At 45.3% G+C, this 17,510-nt stretch overlaps 1 protein-coding gene and 1 pseudogene across 1 annotated transcript; one reads left to right on the top strand and one right to left on the bottom strand.

The window, feature by feature from the left end:
• Nucleotides 1-8,383: 8,383 nt before the first annotated feature.
• LOC136496768 (vacuolar-processing enzyme beta-isozyme 1-like) lies at nt 8,384-12,706 on the top strand (annotated as a pseudogene).
• Nucleotides 12,707-12,828: 122 nt separating this feature from the next.
• Nucleotides 12,829-17,195, bottom strand: LOC136496769 (plasmodesmata-located protein 8-like). Its single transcript, XM_066492529.1, has 3 exons — nt 16,251-17,195; nt 13,063-13,164; nt 12,829-12,967 (listed from the first exon to the last, which is right to left on the bottom strand). Exons 1-3 carry the CDS (start codon nt 16,999-17,001, stop codon nt 12,963-12,965), a joined length of 858 nt encoding a protein of 285 aa, XP_066348626.1. The 5' UTR covers nt 17,002-17,195; the 3' UTR covers nt 12,829-12,962.
• Between the last annotated feature and the right edge of the window lie 315 nt (nt 17,196-17,510).

Here is a 17,510-nt window from a genome sequence, read left to right as displayed (position 1 = left end):
TGGATTTTTAAGAAAAAGCTTAGGCCTGATGGTATAATTGAGAGGTACAAGGCAAAGCTTGTGGCCAAAGGATACACCCAAAAAGAGGGTGAAGATTTCTTTGACACCTATTCACCAGTTGCTCGATTGACTACAATTCGCACCTTAATTGCCGTGGCTGCCTCTTATAGTCTTATCATTCATCAGATGGATGTTAAGACAGCTTTCCTGAATGGAGAGTTAGAAAAGAAAATCTATATAGATCAGCCAGAAGGGTTCATTGCGGATGGTCAAGAGAACAAGGTGTGCAGGTTGTTAAAATCATTATATGGCCTAAAACAAGCACCAAAGCAATGGCATGAAAGGTTTAATAATACTTTAACATCTAACAGTTTCTCTGTGAATGAAGCTGACACGTGTGTGTATTATCGATATGGTGGGAGTGAAGCTGTTATGCTGTGCCTATATGTTAATGACATCCTGATCTTTGGATCAAATCTCAATGTGATTATGGAAGTAAAGAAACTTCTGTCGAGCAATTTTGAAATGAAAGATTTGGGAGAAGCTAATGTTATTTTAAACATCAAGCTTATTAGAGAAGGTGATGGTGGGGTAACTCTGTTACAGTCCCACTATGTGGAAAAAGGTATTAAGTCGCTTTGGTTTTCGTGACTGTGATCCTGCTCCCACGTCTTATGATCCTAGCGTGCTATTGAGGAAAAAATTGAAGAATAGCAAGGGATCAACTGACATACTCCCAGATCATTGGCTCACTCATGTACCTTGCGAGTGCGACAAGGCCTGACATCTCATATGCTGTGAGCAAGCTGAGCTGATTTATGTCAAACCCGGGAGATGATCACTGGCGTGCTCTTGAGAGAGTGTTGCGTTATCTAAAAGGTACTATGACTTATGGTATTCATTATACTGGACATCCAAAAGTGCTGGAAGGCTATTGTGATGCCAACTGGATTTCTGATGCTGATGAGCTGTATGCCACGAGCGGATATGTGTTTTTGCTTGCAGGTGGCGCTGCTTTCTGGAAGTCTTGCAAGCAGACTATCTTAACGAAGTCTACAATGAAAGCAGAACTCGCTACATTGGACACTGCTGGAGCTAATGCCGAGTGGCTTCGTGATTTCCTATTGGATTTACCGGTAGTTGAAAAACCGATACCGGCTATTTCAATGAACTGTGACAACCAGACTGTGATTACAAAGGTCAACAGTTTCAGGAATAACATGAAGTCCACAAGGCATGTTAAAAGAAGATTAAAGACTGTCAGAAAGTTGAAAATCTCTGGAGTTATAACGTTGGACTATGTTCACACGTCGAATAATCTGACAGATCAATTCACTAAGGGACTGTCATGAAATGTGATAGAAAGTGCATCGAGAGAGATGTGTATGAGACCCACGTGAAAGTCTACTATAGTGGTAACCTGCTCTTTATGATCGGAGATCCCGTGAAGTAGAGTGGTGAAACAAGCTATAAGTAGATTGAGAGTAAAGTTCCCTATGAACCTATCTCTGATGCATATCTTTCTTTCTGTAAGACAGGATGGTGTTTACCTTAATGTATTTCGAAAGTCTAATAAAGATGAGATGTTGTCCTATAGAACATCTTTTGAGAAGTACACCTATATGAGTCAGACTACTGGTCACAGTTTATGGGACCTGGGTTATCCCTAAACACTTATAAAAGGCATAGAAGTGTGACTTATATGCTTCAAACAGCGGGGATGCTTGTTGCAACCTAGTATCAGCAAAGGACTTCAGTGAATCTCACCTCACACAAAACTGTCAATTCAAGGCATAGTCCATTGTTCAATTGTGACTGAGTGAAACTCTTGTTCTAGATGGATGTTCAACTTAACAGTCTCCATCGAAACACTGGTATATCAAAGAATTGTGATTCTGGAACTATACAGTTACAAACTCTAGAGTTTGATGGGGATTGTTGGATTTATTATGGGCTAGGCCCATTTATATATCTAATAAATCAATAACTCTATGACTTGTAATTGTGGGTATTATTATTTGTACCGGATTGGAAGTTAAAAGGACATTGACTCAACTTAAATGATTGGAAAAGATCCGTCTAATTTGAGAAGTTGAGAAACGGACAAGGGCGTGCCACACGCGCGCGCGCACCGCCGCCGCCGCCATTGGCCGGGCTCAGGCGGGGGCGTGGCGTGGCGTGGTGTGTTAATTTTTAGCACCCACTAACTCGACCTGACGCTTGATCTCCCTGAGACTCTCGATCTTTTCGGCGCATGCCTCCGAGGCTTCTCGGCTTCCCTTGCGATTCTTCCATCTCTAGATAAAAGAGAGACTCATTCCAGAAACACGGTTCAGTTGTTCGATAGCTTTCCTCATCTCGTAACTCTGCGCGCACGGAGGAGCGAGAGGGCCGGTGCCTCCGAAGCCATTGTCATTCGGGATCTTGCACGGGGATCGACAATTAGGTTTTTAGGGAGTGTCTACGCGACTGCCCAAGAGTCTTCGTCTTCTTCCCGATCACCGGCGTCTTCTTCGTCGAGGATTCTTCTCCTATAGCATGTCGACTTCGGAATCACGGACGAGAGGGTATGATCGTTTCATCTTCTCTCAATTTGTTCCCTGTGTCCAGTATTACCAGTCTGTTTCTATCAAATATATGCTCCATGTATGTGCTTTATCGTTACAGTCAAGTTGCTTCATATGTAGCCTTATGCTTGTTGTAAATCTAAGATGTATATCATTCCAGTTTCTCTCTGTTATGATTTATGAATCAAGTTCACATGTTTCTGTTTTTTATATGTTTCACATGACACATGATCTAGCATGTATTTTCATCATGAAGATAATTGATATCATGATTTCAATGATTAATATTTCTTTATATGTTATCATCATGCTGTTAAGTTATGGAATTAAAATGACATGAAAATTGCCTATTATTCCAACAATCCAAAAACCTAATTATAGGCATTTTTCTATCAAAGGTTTTGCTGCTGTGTTAAAGCCTGATCCTTTTGATGGTAAAAACTTTTTGATTTGGAAAGCTAAGATGGAATTGTGGCTCACTGCAATGTCATGTTATCACATCTCTGATGGCAAACCTGCTAACTTGCCTCCTGAGGATGAGGCTAAATTTAAGGCTGATGACAACCTCTTTCGAGGTGCAGTGATTAGCGCATTTGATCTAAAATTTCAGAAAAGCTATATCATCCTTCCTACAGGGAAAGAGCTGTGGGATGCACTTGTGGGAAAGTTTGGAGTTACCGATGCTGGTAGCGAGCTGTATCTCATGGAACAGGCTCATGAGATTCAGGCACTAGCTAAGGAACTTGAGCTCTTTCCATGTGTCTTACCTAACAAGTTTGTGGCTGGCGGTATAATCGCCAAGTTACCACCTTCTTACAAGGACTTTGCTACCTCACTCAAACATAAGAGATGGAAGTTCAATGTTGAAGAGCTCATTGGTACTCTTGATGTTGAGGAGAGAGCGAGAGCAAAAGACAATGGAAAGAGTGTTAAGACCTCTACTGCTAATGTGATACAGAAGAGAAACTCTGGATTCCACAAATATAAAAAGAAGAAAAACCAGAACAAGCAAGAGAACATAACTAAGCCTGTTCAAACAACACGGTTTAAAAAGAAGAACAACAACAAGAGAGATGGAGGCTGCTTTGTTTGTGGCAGTGAACAGCACTGGGCAAGTGAGCGTCCTGAGCGTAAGTTCAAGCAAGAAAAGAAATCAGCAAATGTTGTCACTACTGATACTGGAGAAGGAGCAACTGGGTATGGTAATTCTTTACCATTTGTTCTTTTAGTATGTAATTCACCTGAGTGGTGGATGGATAGTGGTGCAAATATTCATGTGTGTGCTGATGTTTCTCTGTTTTTTTCCTACCAGGTCGAGAGGTCTAGCGCATTGTTGATGGGAAATGGGTCGCGTGCTCATGTTTTTGGTGTTGGTACGGTCATTCTGAAGTTTACTTCGGGAAAGACGGTGCCATTGAAGAGCGTGCAGCATGTGCCCTCCATCAAGAAGAATCTTGTTAGTGCGTCTATGCTATGTCGAGATGGCTACAAAATTATTCTAGAGTCGAATAAATGTGTTGTGTCGAAACATGGTTCCTTTGTTGGTAAAGGATATAATTGCGGAGGCTTGTTCCGCTTATCACTGCATGATGTGTGTAATAAAATAGTGAATTGTGTTAATATTTCTGATGAGTCGGATTTATGGCATTCACGTTTCTGTCATGCAAGTTTTGGCTGTCTTATGCGGTTAGTAAATCTAAATTTAATTCCTAAATTCAATTTGGTCAAAAAGTCTAAGTGCCATGTATGTGTTGAATCAAAACAACCCCGCAAGCCTCACAAGGCTGCTGAGGCGAGGAATTTAGCACCTCTAGAACTTGTCCATTCTGATTTATGCGAAATAAATGGAATTTTGACTAAAGGCAGTAAAAGATACTTCCTCATGTTTATAGATGACTCCACCAGATTTTTATTATGTGTATCTCTTAAAAACAAAAGATGAAGCGTTTAATTATTTTAAGACCTATAAAGCTGAAGTTGAGAACCAACTTGAGAGAAAAATAAAGCGGTTAAGGTCCGATCGAGGTGGAGAATATTTCTCTAATGTTTTCGATGAGTTTTGTGTGGAACATGGTATTGTTCATGAGAGGACACCGCCATTCTCACCACAATCTAATGGGATTGCTGAAAGGAAAAACCGCACTCTAACAGAGTTAGTGAATGCCATGTTGAGTACAGCGGGATTATCTAAGGAATGGTGGGGTGAGACGATTTTGACAGCATGTCATGTCCTGAACAGAGTTCCAACAAAGAACAAAGAGATCACACCATTTGAGGAATGGGAAAGGAGAAGATTAAATCTCTCATATTTGCGCACTTGGGGTTGCCTGGCTAAAGTAAACGCGTCAATCAACAAAAAGCGTAAACTTAGGCCTAAAACTGTTGATTGTATTTTCCTTGGTTATGCATTTCACAGTGTTGGTTATATGTTCTTAATTATAAAATCTGAAGTTCCTGATATGTATGTTGATACAATCATAGAATCTAGAGACGCTACATTCTTTGAGAATGAATTTCCAATGAAGAATATACCTAGTGAAACAAGTCATGAGACTATAATTTCCCATGAACACGAACTGTCTATTCCAACAAATCATGCTGAAGATTCTCATGTACACATCCCTGAGGAGGATGACACTATAGTCACTCGAAAGAGCAAGAGACAGAGGGTTGCAAAATCCTTTGATGATGACTATTTAGTGTACCTTATGGAAGACATACCAACCACCATTAGAGAGACATATTTTTCTCCTGATACTGACTTGTGGAAGGAAGCAGTAAGGAGTGAGATGGATTCTATTATGTCTAATGAAACTTGGAAGGTCATTGACCGTCCTTATGGTTGTCAACCTATAGGTTGCAAATGGATTTTTAAGAAAAAGCTTAGGCCTGATGGTATAATTGAGAGGTACAAGGCAAAGCTTGTGGCCAAAGGATACACCCAAAAAGAGGGTGAAGATTTCTTTGACACCTATTCACCAGTTGCTCGATTGACTACAATTCGCACCTTAATTGCCGTGGCTGCCTCTTATAGTCTTATCATTCATCAGATGGATGTTAAGACAGCTTTTCTGAATGGAGAGTTAGAAAAGAAAATCTATATAGATCAGCCAGAAGGGTTCATTGCGGATGGTCAAGAGAACAAGGTGTGCAGGTTGTTAAAATCATTATATGGCCTAAAACAAGCACCAAAGCAATGGTATGAAAGGTTTAATAATACTTTAACATCTAACAGTTTCTCTGTGAATGAAGCTGACACGTGTGTGTATTATCGATATGGTGGGAGTGAAGCTGTTATGCTGTGCCTATATGTTAATGACATCCTGATCTTTGGATCAAATCTCAATGTGATTATGGAAGTAAAGAAACTTCTGTCGAGCAATTTTGAAATGAAAGATTTGAGAGAAGCTAATGTTATTTTAAACATCAAGCTTATTAGAGAAGGTGATGGTGGGGTAACTCTGTTACAGTCCCACTATGTGGAAAAGGTATTAAGTCGCTTTGGTTTTCGTGACTATGATCCTGCTCCCACGTCTTATGATCCTAGCGTGCTATTGAGGAAAAAATCGAAGAATAGCAAGGGATCAACTGACATACTCCCAGATCATTGGCTCACTCATGTACCTTGCGAGTGCGATAAGGCCTAACATCTCATATGTTGTGAGCAAGCTGAGCTGATTTATGTCAAACCCGGGAGATGATCACTGGCGTGCTCTTGAGAGAGTGTTGCGTTATCTAAAAGGTACTATGACTTATGGTATTCATTATACTGGACATCCAAAAGTGCTGGAAGGCTATTGTGATGCCAACTAGATTTCTGATGCTGATGAGCTGTATGCCACGAGCGGATATGTGTTTTTGCTTGCAGGTGGCGCTGCTTTCTGGAAGTTTTGCAAGCAGACTATCTTAACGAAGTCTACAATGAAAGCAGAACTCGCTACATTGGACACTGCTGGAGCTAATGCCGAGTGGCTTCGTGATTTCCTATTGGATTTACCGGTAGTTGAAAAACCGATACCGGCTATTTCAATGAACTGTGACAACCAGACTGTGATTACAAAGGTCAACAGTTTCAGGAATAACATGAAGTCCACAAGGCATGTTAAAAGAAGATTAAAGACTGTCAGAAAGTTGAAAATCTCTGGAGTTATAACGTTGGACTATGTTCACACGTCGAATAATCTGACAGATCAATTCACTAAGGGACTGTCACGAAATGTGATAGAAAGTGCATCGAGAGAGATGTGTATGAGACCCACATGAAAGTCTACTGTAGTGGTAACCTGCTCTTTGTGATCGGAGATCCCGTGAAGTAGAGTGGTGAAACAAGCTATAAGTAGATTGAGAGTAAAGTTCCCTATGAACCTATCTCTGATGCATATCTTTCTTTCTGTAAGATAGGATGGTGTTTACCTTAATGTATTTCGAAAGTCTAATGAAGATGAGATGTTGTCCTACAGAACATCTTTTGAGAAGTACACCTATATGAGTCAGACTACTGGTCACAGTTTATGGGACCTGGGTTATCCCTAAACACTTATGAAAGGCATAGAAGTGTGACTTATATGCTTCAAACAGCGGAGATGCTTGTTGCAACCTAGTATCAGCAAAGGACTTGAGTGAATCTCACCTCACACAAAACTATCAATTCAAGGCATAGTCCATTGTTCAGTTGTGACTGAGTAAAACTCTTATTCTAGATGGATGTTCAACTTAACAGTCTCCATCGAAACACTGGTATATCAAAGAATTATGATTCTGGAACTATACAGTTACAAACTCTAGAGTTTGATGGGGATTGTTGAATTTATTATGGGCTAGGCCCATTTATATATCTAATAAATCAATAACTCTATGGCTTGTAATTGTGGGTATTATTATTTGTACCGGATTGGAAGTTAAAAGGACATTGACTCAACTTAAATGATTGGAAAAGATCCGTCTAATTTGAGAAGTTGAGAAACGGACAAGGGCGTGCCACACGCGCGCGCACCGCCGCCGCCGCCACCGGCCGGGCTCGGGCCGGGGCGTGGCGTGGCGTGGTGTGTTAATTTTTAGCACCCACTAACTCGACCTGACGCTTGATCTCCCTGAGACTCTCGATCTTTTCGGCGCATGCCTCCGAGGCTTCTCGGCTTCCCTTGCGATTCTTCCATCTCTAGATAAAAGAGCGACTCATTCCAGAAACACGGTTTAGTTGTTCGATAGCTTTCCTCATCTCGTAACTCTGCGCGCACGGAGGAGCGAGAGGGCAGGTGCCTCCAAAGCCCTTGTCGTTCGGGACCTTGCACGGGGGATCGGCAATTAGGTTTTTGGGGAGCGTCTACGCGACTGCCCAAGAGTCTTCGTCTTCTTCCCGATCACCGGTGTCTTCTTCGTCGAGGATTCTTCTCCTACAGCATGTCGACTTCGGAATCACGGACGGGAGGGTATGATCGTTTCATCTTCTCTCAGTTTGTTCTCTATATCCAGTATTACCAGTCTGTTTCTGTCAAATATATGCTCTATGTATGTGCTTTATCGTTACATGACGTGCTTTATCGTTACAGTCATGTTGCTTCATATGTAGCCTTATGCTTGTTGCAAATCTGAGATGTATATCATGCCAGTTTTTCTCTGTTATGATTTATAAATAAAGTTCACATGTTTCTGTTTTTTATATGTTTCACATGACACATGATCTAGCATGTATTTTTATCATGGAGATAATTGATATCATGATTTCAATAATTAATATTTCTTTATATGTCATCATCATGCTGTTAAATTATGGAATTAAAATGACATGGAAATTGCCTATTATTTTAACACACGACACGTCACTTCGGGTCGTTTTTACAAGGCGCCCCCAGACCCAGACTCGCCGTCACCTACTGCCCGCCTGCTCTCTCTGTCTGACGCGCCGCCCTTCGCTATCGGTGATGGCTGCTGCGGCGTGGCTGTGTGGACTCCTCTCGCTCCTGGCCTCGCCGCCGCCGCCGTGGCGGCGGAGGGTGGGTGGGAGTCGCTGATACGGATGCCGACGGAGAAGGGGGGTGACGCTGCTGCTGCTTCTGCTGCTCCGGCGGTTGAGGAGGATGAAGTGGGGACGAGGTGGGCCGTGCTCGTCGCCGGCTCCTCCGGCTACGGGAACTACCGGCACCAGGTGAGCCCGCGGCGGCCTCATCTTTAAAGTGCTGTGAGGGCCTAGGGCGCAGAGACCGGAGTGCGGGGACTATATGTGAAGCACGGGATCGATTTTACCCTCCTGCGCATGCCTGTTAGCTTGATAGTGTTGCGACTTTCCGATCGATTCGATTCGAAGCGTTTCGAGTTTCGATGCTTCGAATTTGTGGGGATTCAAAGCTGATCTGCCTGATGATTGAACATGCCACACAGAAAAATGCTCCGTCGTGCTTTCTTCTGTACGACTACAGTATTTGTTTATTGTGTGTTTGCTACAGAATTTGTTGTATGAAATCATTATGACTGCTTACTTAGGGCACAATGGTACACTTGATGCTTGGCAGGCCGATGTGTGCCATGCGTACCAGATACTGCAGAAGGGAGGAGTGAAGGAGGAGAACATTGTGGTGTTCATGTATGATGATATTGCCCATAACATTCTGAACCCGAGGCCTGGGGTTGTCATTAACCATCCTAAAGGTGAAAATGTCTATAATGGTGTTCCAAAGGTAAATACTTGATGTTTCTTCACTTCAATCTCAGTTTTGCACAAGTGCATGAGTAGTCTACCCTCAAAATCAAAATATGATTGTGCTTTGTGATCATATATGGATTGGCAGCTCCAATTGCTCATGTTTTGCACCAGTTTGATCAACTTCACATTCATTGCAGGATTACACAGGTGATCAGGTCACTACTGAAAACTTCTTTGCTGTCCTTTTGGGCAATAAAAGCGCTATCACTGGAGGGAGTAAGAAGGTGATAGACAGCAAACCTAATGACCACATCTTCATATATTACTCAGATCATGGGGGTCCTGGAGTTCTTGGTGCGTATTTTTGACTTACTAGTTACTGCATACTGGATGTTGCTCAATTGATTTCTGTATGGCACTTACTTAACTAAGCAAAATTTTAGGTATGCCAAACTTGCCATATCTGTATGCTGGTGATTTCATCAAGGTTTTGAAAAAGAAGCATGCTTCCAATAGCTACTCAAAAATGGTATAGGTTCTTCATTTTATTTTTCCCTCCAGATAAGTCCATTCTGGAATTCATACGCTTTTACATTGAATGTCAGGTTATATATGTTGAAGCATGTGAAAGTGGCAGTATCTTTGAGGGATTAATGCCTGAAGATCTAAATATTTATGTCACAACAGCCTCAAATCCAGTTGAAAATAGTTAGGGAACATACTGCCCTGGGATGGAACCATCACCACCTCCTGAGTACACTACCTGTTTAGGTGATTTGTACAGTGTTTCTTGGATGGAAGACAGGTAAGACCATAAAACTCATTTGAGATCCATTGCTGTGCGACATTATATTATGTTAGATCAAAACAAATTCTAGCTTCTCTACACTTGTGGAAGGTATATCTTATGGAGCCTACATATTTGATATGTTGTTTTGCTATTTTTAGTTATGTAGTGTGATACAATTCCAGTTATACTAGGTGTTTTTATGCTTGGACTATTGTGTTATTGCTCATGATCAAACTGCCTTTTGTCATGATTGGTCCATTTGATCTATCATACTTGGTTTATTCTACGCAGTTAAACTTTGCATCAACACTGTTATTTGGAACCTATTCATGAATTCTTTTCTAGTTTTGTACATACATGTTTAGTACATAAGGGGGTATATGCGGTTGTTATTTAGTACAAATAATCATCCACTTTACTAGTATTTAAGGTATTGGCAGACCACAGTGTTCAGTCCTAAGTGGTAATAGCAAATACATGTAAAAAACAGTAGATAATTGAAAAGGTTGGGGAAGTATTGATTGTCAAGCAACCAGAGGACTGTTAACAAGTAAATGCATAGTGCTTTTATGCTTTACTTTTCTTTCAGTCAATATGGCGTGAATATACAAGCTTGGTAGCAAGTACTTATGACTGTTATACTTACTGAGCCTGCTCTTTTGAACTGATCTGATTCTAATTGGCAGTCAAACCCACAATCTAAAGAAGGAAACCATCAAGGATCAGTATGAAGTGGTGAGTCTCAAGCACACTTCCTCCATGTTGTTTAATATCAGCTAGTCACCTGCTTTGTTAGGGGGGTGGAAATGAGAACTTAAAAAAAAAAAAATTGTTTGGCAGGTGAAAACAAGAACCTCAAACTCGAATAAGTACAAAGAGGGTTCTCATGTTATGGAGTATGGTGATAAGACCTTCAAGGATGAGAAGATCAAGGTTTTGATCCTGCTAATGCCAACATCGCGAACATGCTGCTTTGGCCAGGCCCTAAGGGTGCAGTCAATCAAAGAGATGCTGATCTTCTCTTCATGTGGAAGAGGGTAAATCCTAACTATTCTTGCATTCTCCCTACCTCTGAACTGTTCCTCTAAAAGAACTGCAATGATATAGACTTGCGGATTATAGAAAAAAGATGGATGCCGTTCTGAGTAACATTCATGGAATATATCATGCCAAGTATGGCTATTGGTTGTTTGTTGTTTTGCATTCTTGTCCTCTACTTTGTTGAATTCAAACATGAAGTGTTGTTGCACCAGGTAAAAACATGCATAAACGATTTCTCAGATGAAACCACTGTAAATGATACTTATTTGTTGTTGAAAAGTATGATACGTTGCTTCATATATATGGCATCATTACATTGTGTTGTTACAATAATATATTTTATTTCTTGCTTTTATAACCATCCTTATGCCTATTTCTATGGGTAGGTAGAGTTGTTTATTTCTGTTTACTTGGTTATTTTCCAGAAATTCTTCACACAAAAGATCAGGCTCTTTTTTTTATTGTGTGTGTTGTTGGCAATGATACATCGGTATGCTTTAGTTTTTATGACCACTTTATTTCTTTTGTTGGAACACGCAAATTAAGTCCTTGAAGTGCTCATTTGAAAAACAAGCTGGCACATTTTATACGTATGTTTTAGAGAAATTTAGTTAATAATTGACAAGACAGTTCGAGAAAGGGGTTTTGCTTGTTCCATCACTGGCTAAAAGCTGTTGTGCTTTTTCCTCCAAGTTCACACTATCACCATTAAAAGTTGAAACTATGTGGCTTGTTTGGTATGGCTTAACAAGTCTTGTAGATGGGCTTCTTCTTAGAGAAGATAGGAGGAAGAACTAGCTTTCTAATACAATTGTGGTCTTGGTGAGAGGCTGTTGCGATAGCCACCATGTTTGAGAGGGTTAGAGCTCGTACACTCATCTTGATGTCAAGCTCACTCCTCTAATACCAAGCTGAAGTTTTACCAATCACTTGTGGTAGCCAGTAGCCTCCTTTTATTCTTGTTTCCTAATGTTCAGTTCTTCCTTTCAGTATGAGCAGTTAAATGGGGAGTCTGTAGAGAAGCTGAGGGCTCTTATAGAGATTAAAGAAACTGTTCAACATTGGAAACATCTTGACAGCAGTATTGATTTCATTGGGAGGCTTGTCTTCGGATTTGAGAAAGGGCCTTCAATGCTTGAGGCTGTTAGAACCTCGGGTCAACCATTAGTCGATGACTGGGATTGTTTGAAGAGGATGGTGAGTATACTGATTTTTCTTATCCGACTCTGACATAAGGCATGCACATGAAGTACCTTGCTAATGCACATTCGCATTCAGTCAGTGTCCTGTTGGACTTATCTCATCTTGATTTCTTTTGCTAGGTGCGGATTTTCGAATCCCAGTGTGGCTCACTTACTCAGTATGGCATGAAGCACATGAGAGCGTTTGCAAACATTTGCAACAGCGGTATATCTGAGATGAAAATGAGGGAGTCAAGCATCTGCGCTTGCAGCAGCTACAACTCGGCGAGGTGGAGCGCAATGGCTCAGGGACACAGCGCTTGATGATAAGATCAATAGCAAAGCCTCCAGAGGTCTGCTGCCCCCTGTGCCTGGGTGCGAGCTCGTATCATCTGGGGACCGTGTGAACCCATGATCACTTGTATATATCATCATGTACTTATGTTCGTACCTATGTAAAGTAATGCCAAATCTGATCTTCATCCAACTACCGAAATGATTAAGATCAGACGTGAATGCTGTTGCGATGGATGATCGCAAGTAGGCCATAATCAGTGCACCAAAAATGATGACCCAAATCAAGGTAGTGCTCCTCTGATAGCCCATATCTATTGCTAACAAAATGAGATTACATTACATGTGCTTTACGAAGCATCTTGCAGGCCATGCTAGTAGACCAATCTCTTTTCCGAGCCCATCCCTATGCCAACGTCTGAGAGTGGAAGCCCGTTCCAGTGGCCAAGCTAGCCTGCATTAAGACACCAGTTGCATGAGGTCAGTTAAGGCAAGGCCTCGATCCCGTGTGCATGATTGCACGACGCTTAGCAGGTTAGGGGGGCTTACATGTTTTTCTGAGGAACGAGATGAACACCACGAAGAGCGCCAGTCCTGCCAAGATGCCGACGATTATGGCCACAGTCCTCCCGACATCATCCTGCGAATAATCTGTGACCACAAGACAACATCAGATCATCGGATGCAGGATTAGAATAGCATATGCAAAGTTGCGCACTTGCCCGAGTGCTCCGCCCCTCGAGGCTTTTACCGTGTGCCATTTAAAAAAGTTTGAAATTACATACCAGCCATTAAAAGAGTTGAGCTCCCACGAGTGCTATCATTCTAAACTTCTTTACTATCCAAGCCATTTCGTCCGCTTTTCTATTTAACGGTGTCAAACAGACAGGTGAAATGATCATTTTACCCTACAGTGGGGTCCGTTTGTCAGCCACCCAAACTTTCTCTTTCTCTCTCTTTCTCTTCTCTTTCCTGTGTACACGAAGGACCGAGGGAGCTCTGCGCTGCGGCCTGGTTCTCCGCCCTCGTTGCCATCCCGAGTGCTCGAGGTGGTGCGGCCGTAGGCTCGAACGCTGGCTTGACGAGGTCGCAGACGGTGGGGTTGGCTCCCGGCTTGGTATGGCGGCGAGCCTCAGCGGTGCAGGAGGCCAAGGCCGAGGTCGACCGAGACGCGGAGACGCCAACGCCCAGAGCGATGAGCCCCGGTTCGCGTCCCCTCAACTGGCGATCGCGCGACACGGTGAGCACGAACACGAGAAGGCATCGCGTTGCTGCCCACGCTGCTGACCCCGGCGACATCGCGCTGTTGCCAACGCCATTGCCAAAGCGTATGTTAACTGCTTCACGTTGCCTTGCACCGACGTGGCCGCTGCCAAGCATCGCATCATGCCTGACTATGCTGCCGCTACCGGCCTGGATGGCCCTCCACAGGCGCAGCTGCCAGCTGTGCTCGAGACGACCATCGTCTTGCACGAGTCCCGGTAGAGCTCGCCGTAGCCACCGTCTCGTGCGCCCGGTGGAGATCACCCGCGCGTCGCGGATGCCGCCTCCCCGCGCCCTCCTCCACTGTGGCTCCTCGGCGCAGCTCAAGCGGCTGAAGCCCCTGTACCTAATGCTCCGGCCGTGTGCTGTGTACCTAGTGGACTTCGTGTGCTTTCGTACCAAACCCAACTGTCGCGTCCCGTTCGCGACGTTCTTGGAGCACTCCTGCGTGTGCCCGGGCTTCGACGAGCGCAGTGTTCGGTTCATGACGTGGCTGCTCGAGCGGTCTGGGCTCGGGAAGGAGACGTGCCTGCCGTACGTGCAGCACTACATTCCGCTGTCGCGTGACCTTGAGTCCTCCTGTGCCGAGGCCGAGCTCGTCATCTTCTCCGCCATCGACGACCTGCTGGCCAAGACCGGCTGCCGCGAGCGCGCTCAAGGGGGAGCTCCGCCCTAGCCGCCACGGGTGCGCGCGGCCAGGGCGTGGGCGCGGGCGAGCGAGCTCCAGCCCGGCATTGGCGTGGCTCGAGGCTGGCGCGCGGCGAGGAGGAAGGTGGAGCCGAGTTGCTGACAGTTTGGCCCCACTAGACAGAGAGAGAAAGAAGCAAGAGGATAGGACAAGAGAAAAGTATTTTGAACGTTTACAGTGACCGGGCCCATACGTAAGGGCTGCTAAATGGTAAAAAACAAACAGATTACACACGGAATGGCTTGGAGAGCAAAGAAGTTCGGAACGATAGCACTCATAAAAGTTCAACTTTTATAATGACTTATGTATAATTATAAACTTTTTTAATGGTACTTGGTAAAAGCCTCCTGCTCCTTTGGTTTTATAGGGAATATATTCATCGGCACAGGGAGTGGTTGGCCGCCGCCGTCAAGCGTCAATCCCACAATGTGCGTGCCTATCGCGGCCGCGCAGTCCTAAACCTGATAGATATGCTTGGCGATAGGCATTTTTTGTTTAGTCTTTAGTGGCTATTGGTGGATCAGGACAATGTTTTGGATCGGTATATACGGCAAATGAAAGAGAAATCGACGGCTAGCTTACGGCTGAAAGTCCTTTGCATCTGCAGGTGACGATGCTCGATGAAGCCATACAGGAAATACGAATCTAGCATACCCAAACGTACTCTTTTGGTCATTTTCTTTTGGATCAAGAAGTAATGCTGCTCCTTTCATTACTGTCACTTCAAAGCATCTGCAACCTGATTATACTGGGTCCAGTTGTAACTGTGCCTCGCATGCGGTCCTCCTCTAGAAACTCCAGGATGATTGCATACCAAACCCCATATTGCACTGGATCGTGCTGGAGCCGCTACTGATTTGACTGATGAGGTGGAAGTGGAACAGAGAATGTTACCACCGGTCGTTATGGCGCGCGCGGCGCGGTGGTCACTTGTCAGCAGTCAAGTGATTGCTATCTTGTCTCTTTCTCCTTTGCTAATCTAGACAGCGTCCTTTGCTAATCTAGACAGCGCGTTCGAGCTGCTGCCTATAGCCTGTTTGACCGGTTTTAAAGCCGGCTGATAAGCCGGATAAAACTGTTTTATTGTGAGAAAAAATACCGTAGGTTTTCAAGTAACAGGCACGATTGATCCTAGACAACTGAAAACTAAGCCGTTGGGAGCGAGCTTTCCCGTGGAATTACTCGCTTAATCGCCTTGAGTGCGAGGGCCTCGGACATTCTCGTCCTGATCGCCATCCATTGACAAGCCCATAGGGAGAAAAAGGGTGTCAGAGGACATATTCTGCCCCGTCTCTTTGGCCCCGTTTAGTTGCCGGCCGGATTGGCGCCGCTGGAATCGGTCAGCACGTCAGTGCACTGTAGCATTTCGTTTGTATTTGATAATAATTGTCCAATCCCTGACTAATTAGATTTAAAACGTTCGTCTCGCAAAATACAACTAAACTGTGCAATTAGTTTTTTATTTCGTCAACATTTAGTACTCCATGCATGTACCGCAAGTTTGATGTGACGGGAAATCTTCTTTTTACATAGTGCAAAGTTTAGATTTTGGGTAACTAAACAAGGGCTTTGTTACAAACTTTGGGAAGTTTACCTATCGCCTACTGGAATCAATTCCTGCTGCAACTCGAGCTGGTCACTCGGAAATTGCGATCCGTAGTAACCGCGCACTAGGCAGCACTAGCAGTCTAGCACTGCAGCATCAGTATTTTTGCCGTGTCGAAGCCTCAAACGCAAGGGCAAAACCGCGTACAATTTGCGTTGGAAAATACTAGTCTGTACGTACCTTGTGTCGGGCGGAAGTAGTAGCCGTTGGCCCAGTACCTGACGTAGCACTGCGCCAGGTACACGTCGGCGGCCAGCGCGGTGCCGCAGGTGCCCTTGAGCTGGCCGACCGCCTGCGCCAGGCACGCCGTGCAGTCGGCCGCCGCGAGGTCGCCCAGGCACTGCGCCACGCCCTGCACGCTGCCGGAGCTGCTCACCTTGTACCCGCCGCTGGCCCCGCCCACTCCCTGCTGCAGGTCCCCGAGCACGGCGTCCCGGTTGCTGAGGAACCCGCCGTCGCTGCTGCTGCTGGTGCTGCACTTGCGGTACACCATGGAGGCGTCAGGCGTGCCCAGGAAGTTGGTGCTGTCGTACCGCACGTAGCACCCTTCCAGCTGCAGCGACGCCGCGTACGCCGCCGCGCACACCTGGCTCAGCTGCGCCAGCGCGTCCCGCACGCACGCCGCGCAGTCGGCGCCGCCCAGGTCGCCGCGGCACTGGTACAGACCGTACGCGGCCGTGCCGTTGGCACCCGCCGTGAAGCTGTTGTACCCGGCGTTGGGCGCCGCGCTGGCGATGGAGGCGAGGAGCGAGTCCAGGTTGCCCTCGAAGGGGGTGCCCGGCTGGTACTTGGACGGCGAGCAGCCGGCGTAGATGAACGTGCCCGTGGCCGCCTCGCCGACGCCCGCCGCGCTGAGCCCGATGATGATGATGGCGGCGAAAACAACCGCAGCGACGCTGGAGCGGCAAAGATGGCTGCGCGGGCGATGCATGACTGACGGAATTGCGCGCGTTCTTGCCGTGCGTCGCTGGCTGGCTGGCCCTGGGGCTGGCGAGCAGTGGCGATCGCCCGATGCTTTTCCGAGTCCTTGTCTAGGCAGTGCCAGTGAGGAGAGAGGTGGTGGTGGTGGGGAGATTACAGAATAAATGCGCGCTTTCGTTGCGCTTGGGGAAGCCGGAGGACTTGTGGTGCGCGCGCGGCCTCTCTAGAAATTTTATACGTCGGTCGAGTCGAGTCCACACGACGATTCCTGCTCGAACGGCTGGCCGGTGACTCTGGTCTGGCTCCGGTCCATCCGGGGATCATCGTCGTCAGTCAGGCGAGAGCGAGACTACACGAGGCGTAGGCACAGGGGAACGAACGGCCGTCGCTTCTCCTTCTCTGTCTCCCCAGCTGGCGAGATAAGAGTGCAGCATGGGCAGTTGCGTGGCGCGACTCCGACTGTTGTCGCAGACCGGTGACGCCTTGACATGGTAGTAGTACAACATAGCACATATGGAA

Source organism: Miscanthus floridulus, chromosome 12 (assembly GCF_019320115.1).
Source record: "Miscanthus floridulus cultivar M001 chromosome 12, ASM1932011v1, whole genome shotgun sequence".
Lineage (NCBI taxonomy): Eukaryota > Viridiplantae > Streptophyta > Magnoliopsida > Poales > Poaceae > Miscanthus > Miscanthus floridulus.
The sequence above is the reverse complement of the archived record's forward strand: the minus strand, read 5'-3'. Positions and strand labels throughout refer to the sequence as shown.

Coding starts and splice junctions, on each gene's coding strand:
- LOC136496769 (XM_066492529.1), bottom strand. CDS start 17,001: ATGCATCGCCCGCGCAGCCATCTTTGCCGCTCCAGCGTCGCTGCGGTT. Junction 13,165..16,250: donor CTACTTCCGCCCGACACAAG/GTACGTACAGAC, acceptor TTGTGGTCACAG/ATTATTCGCAGGATGATGTC.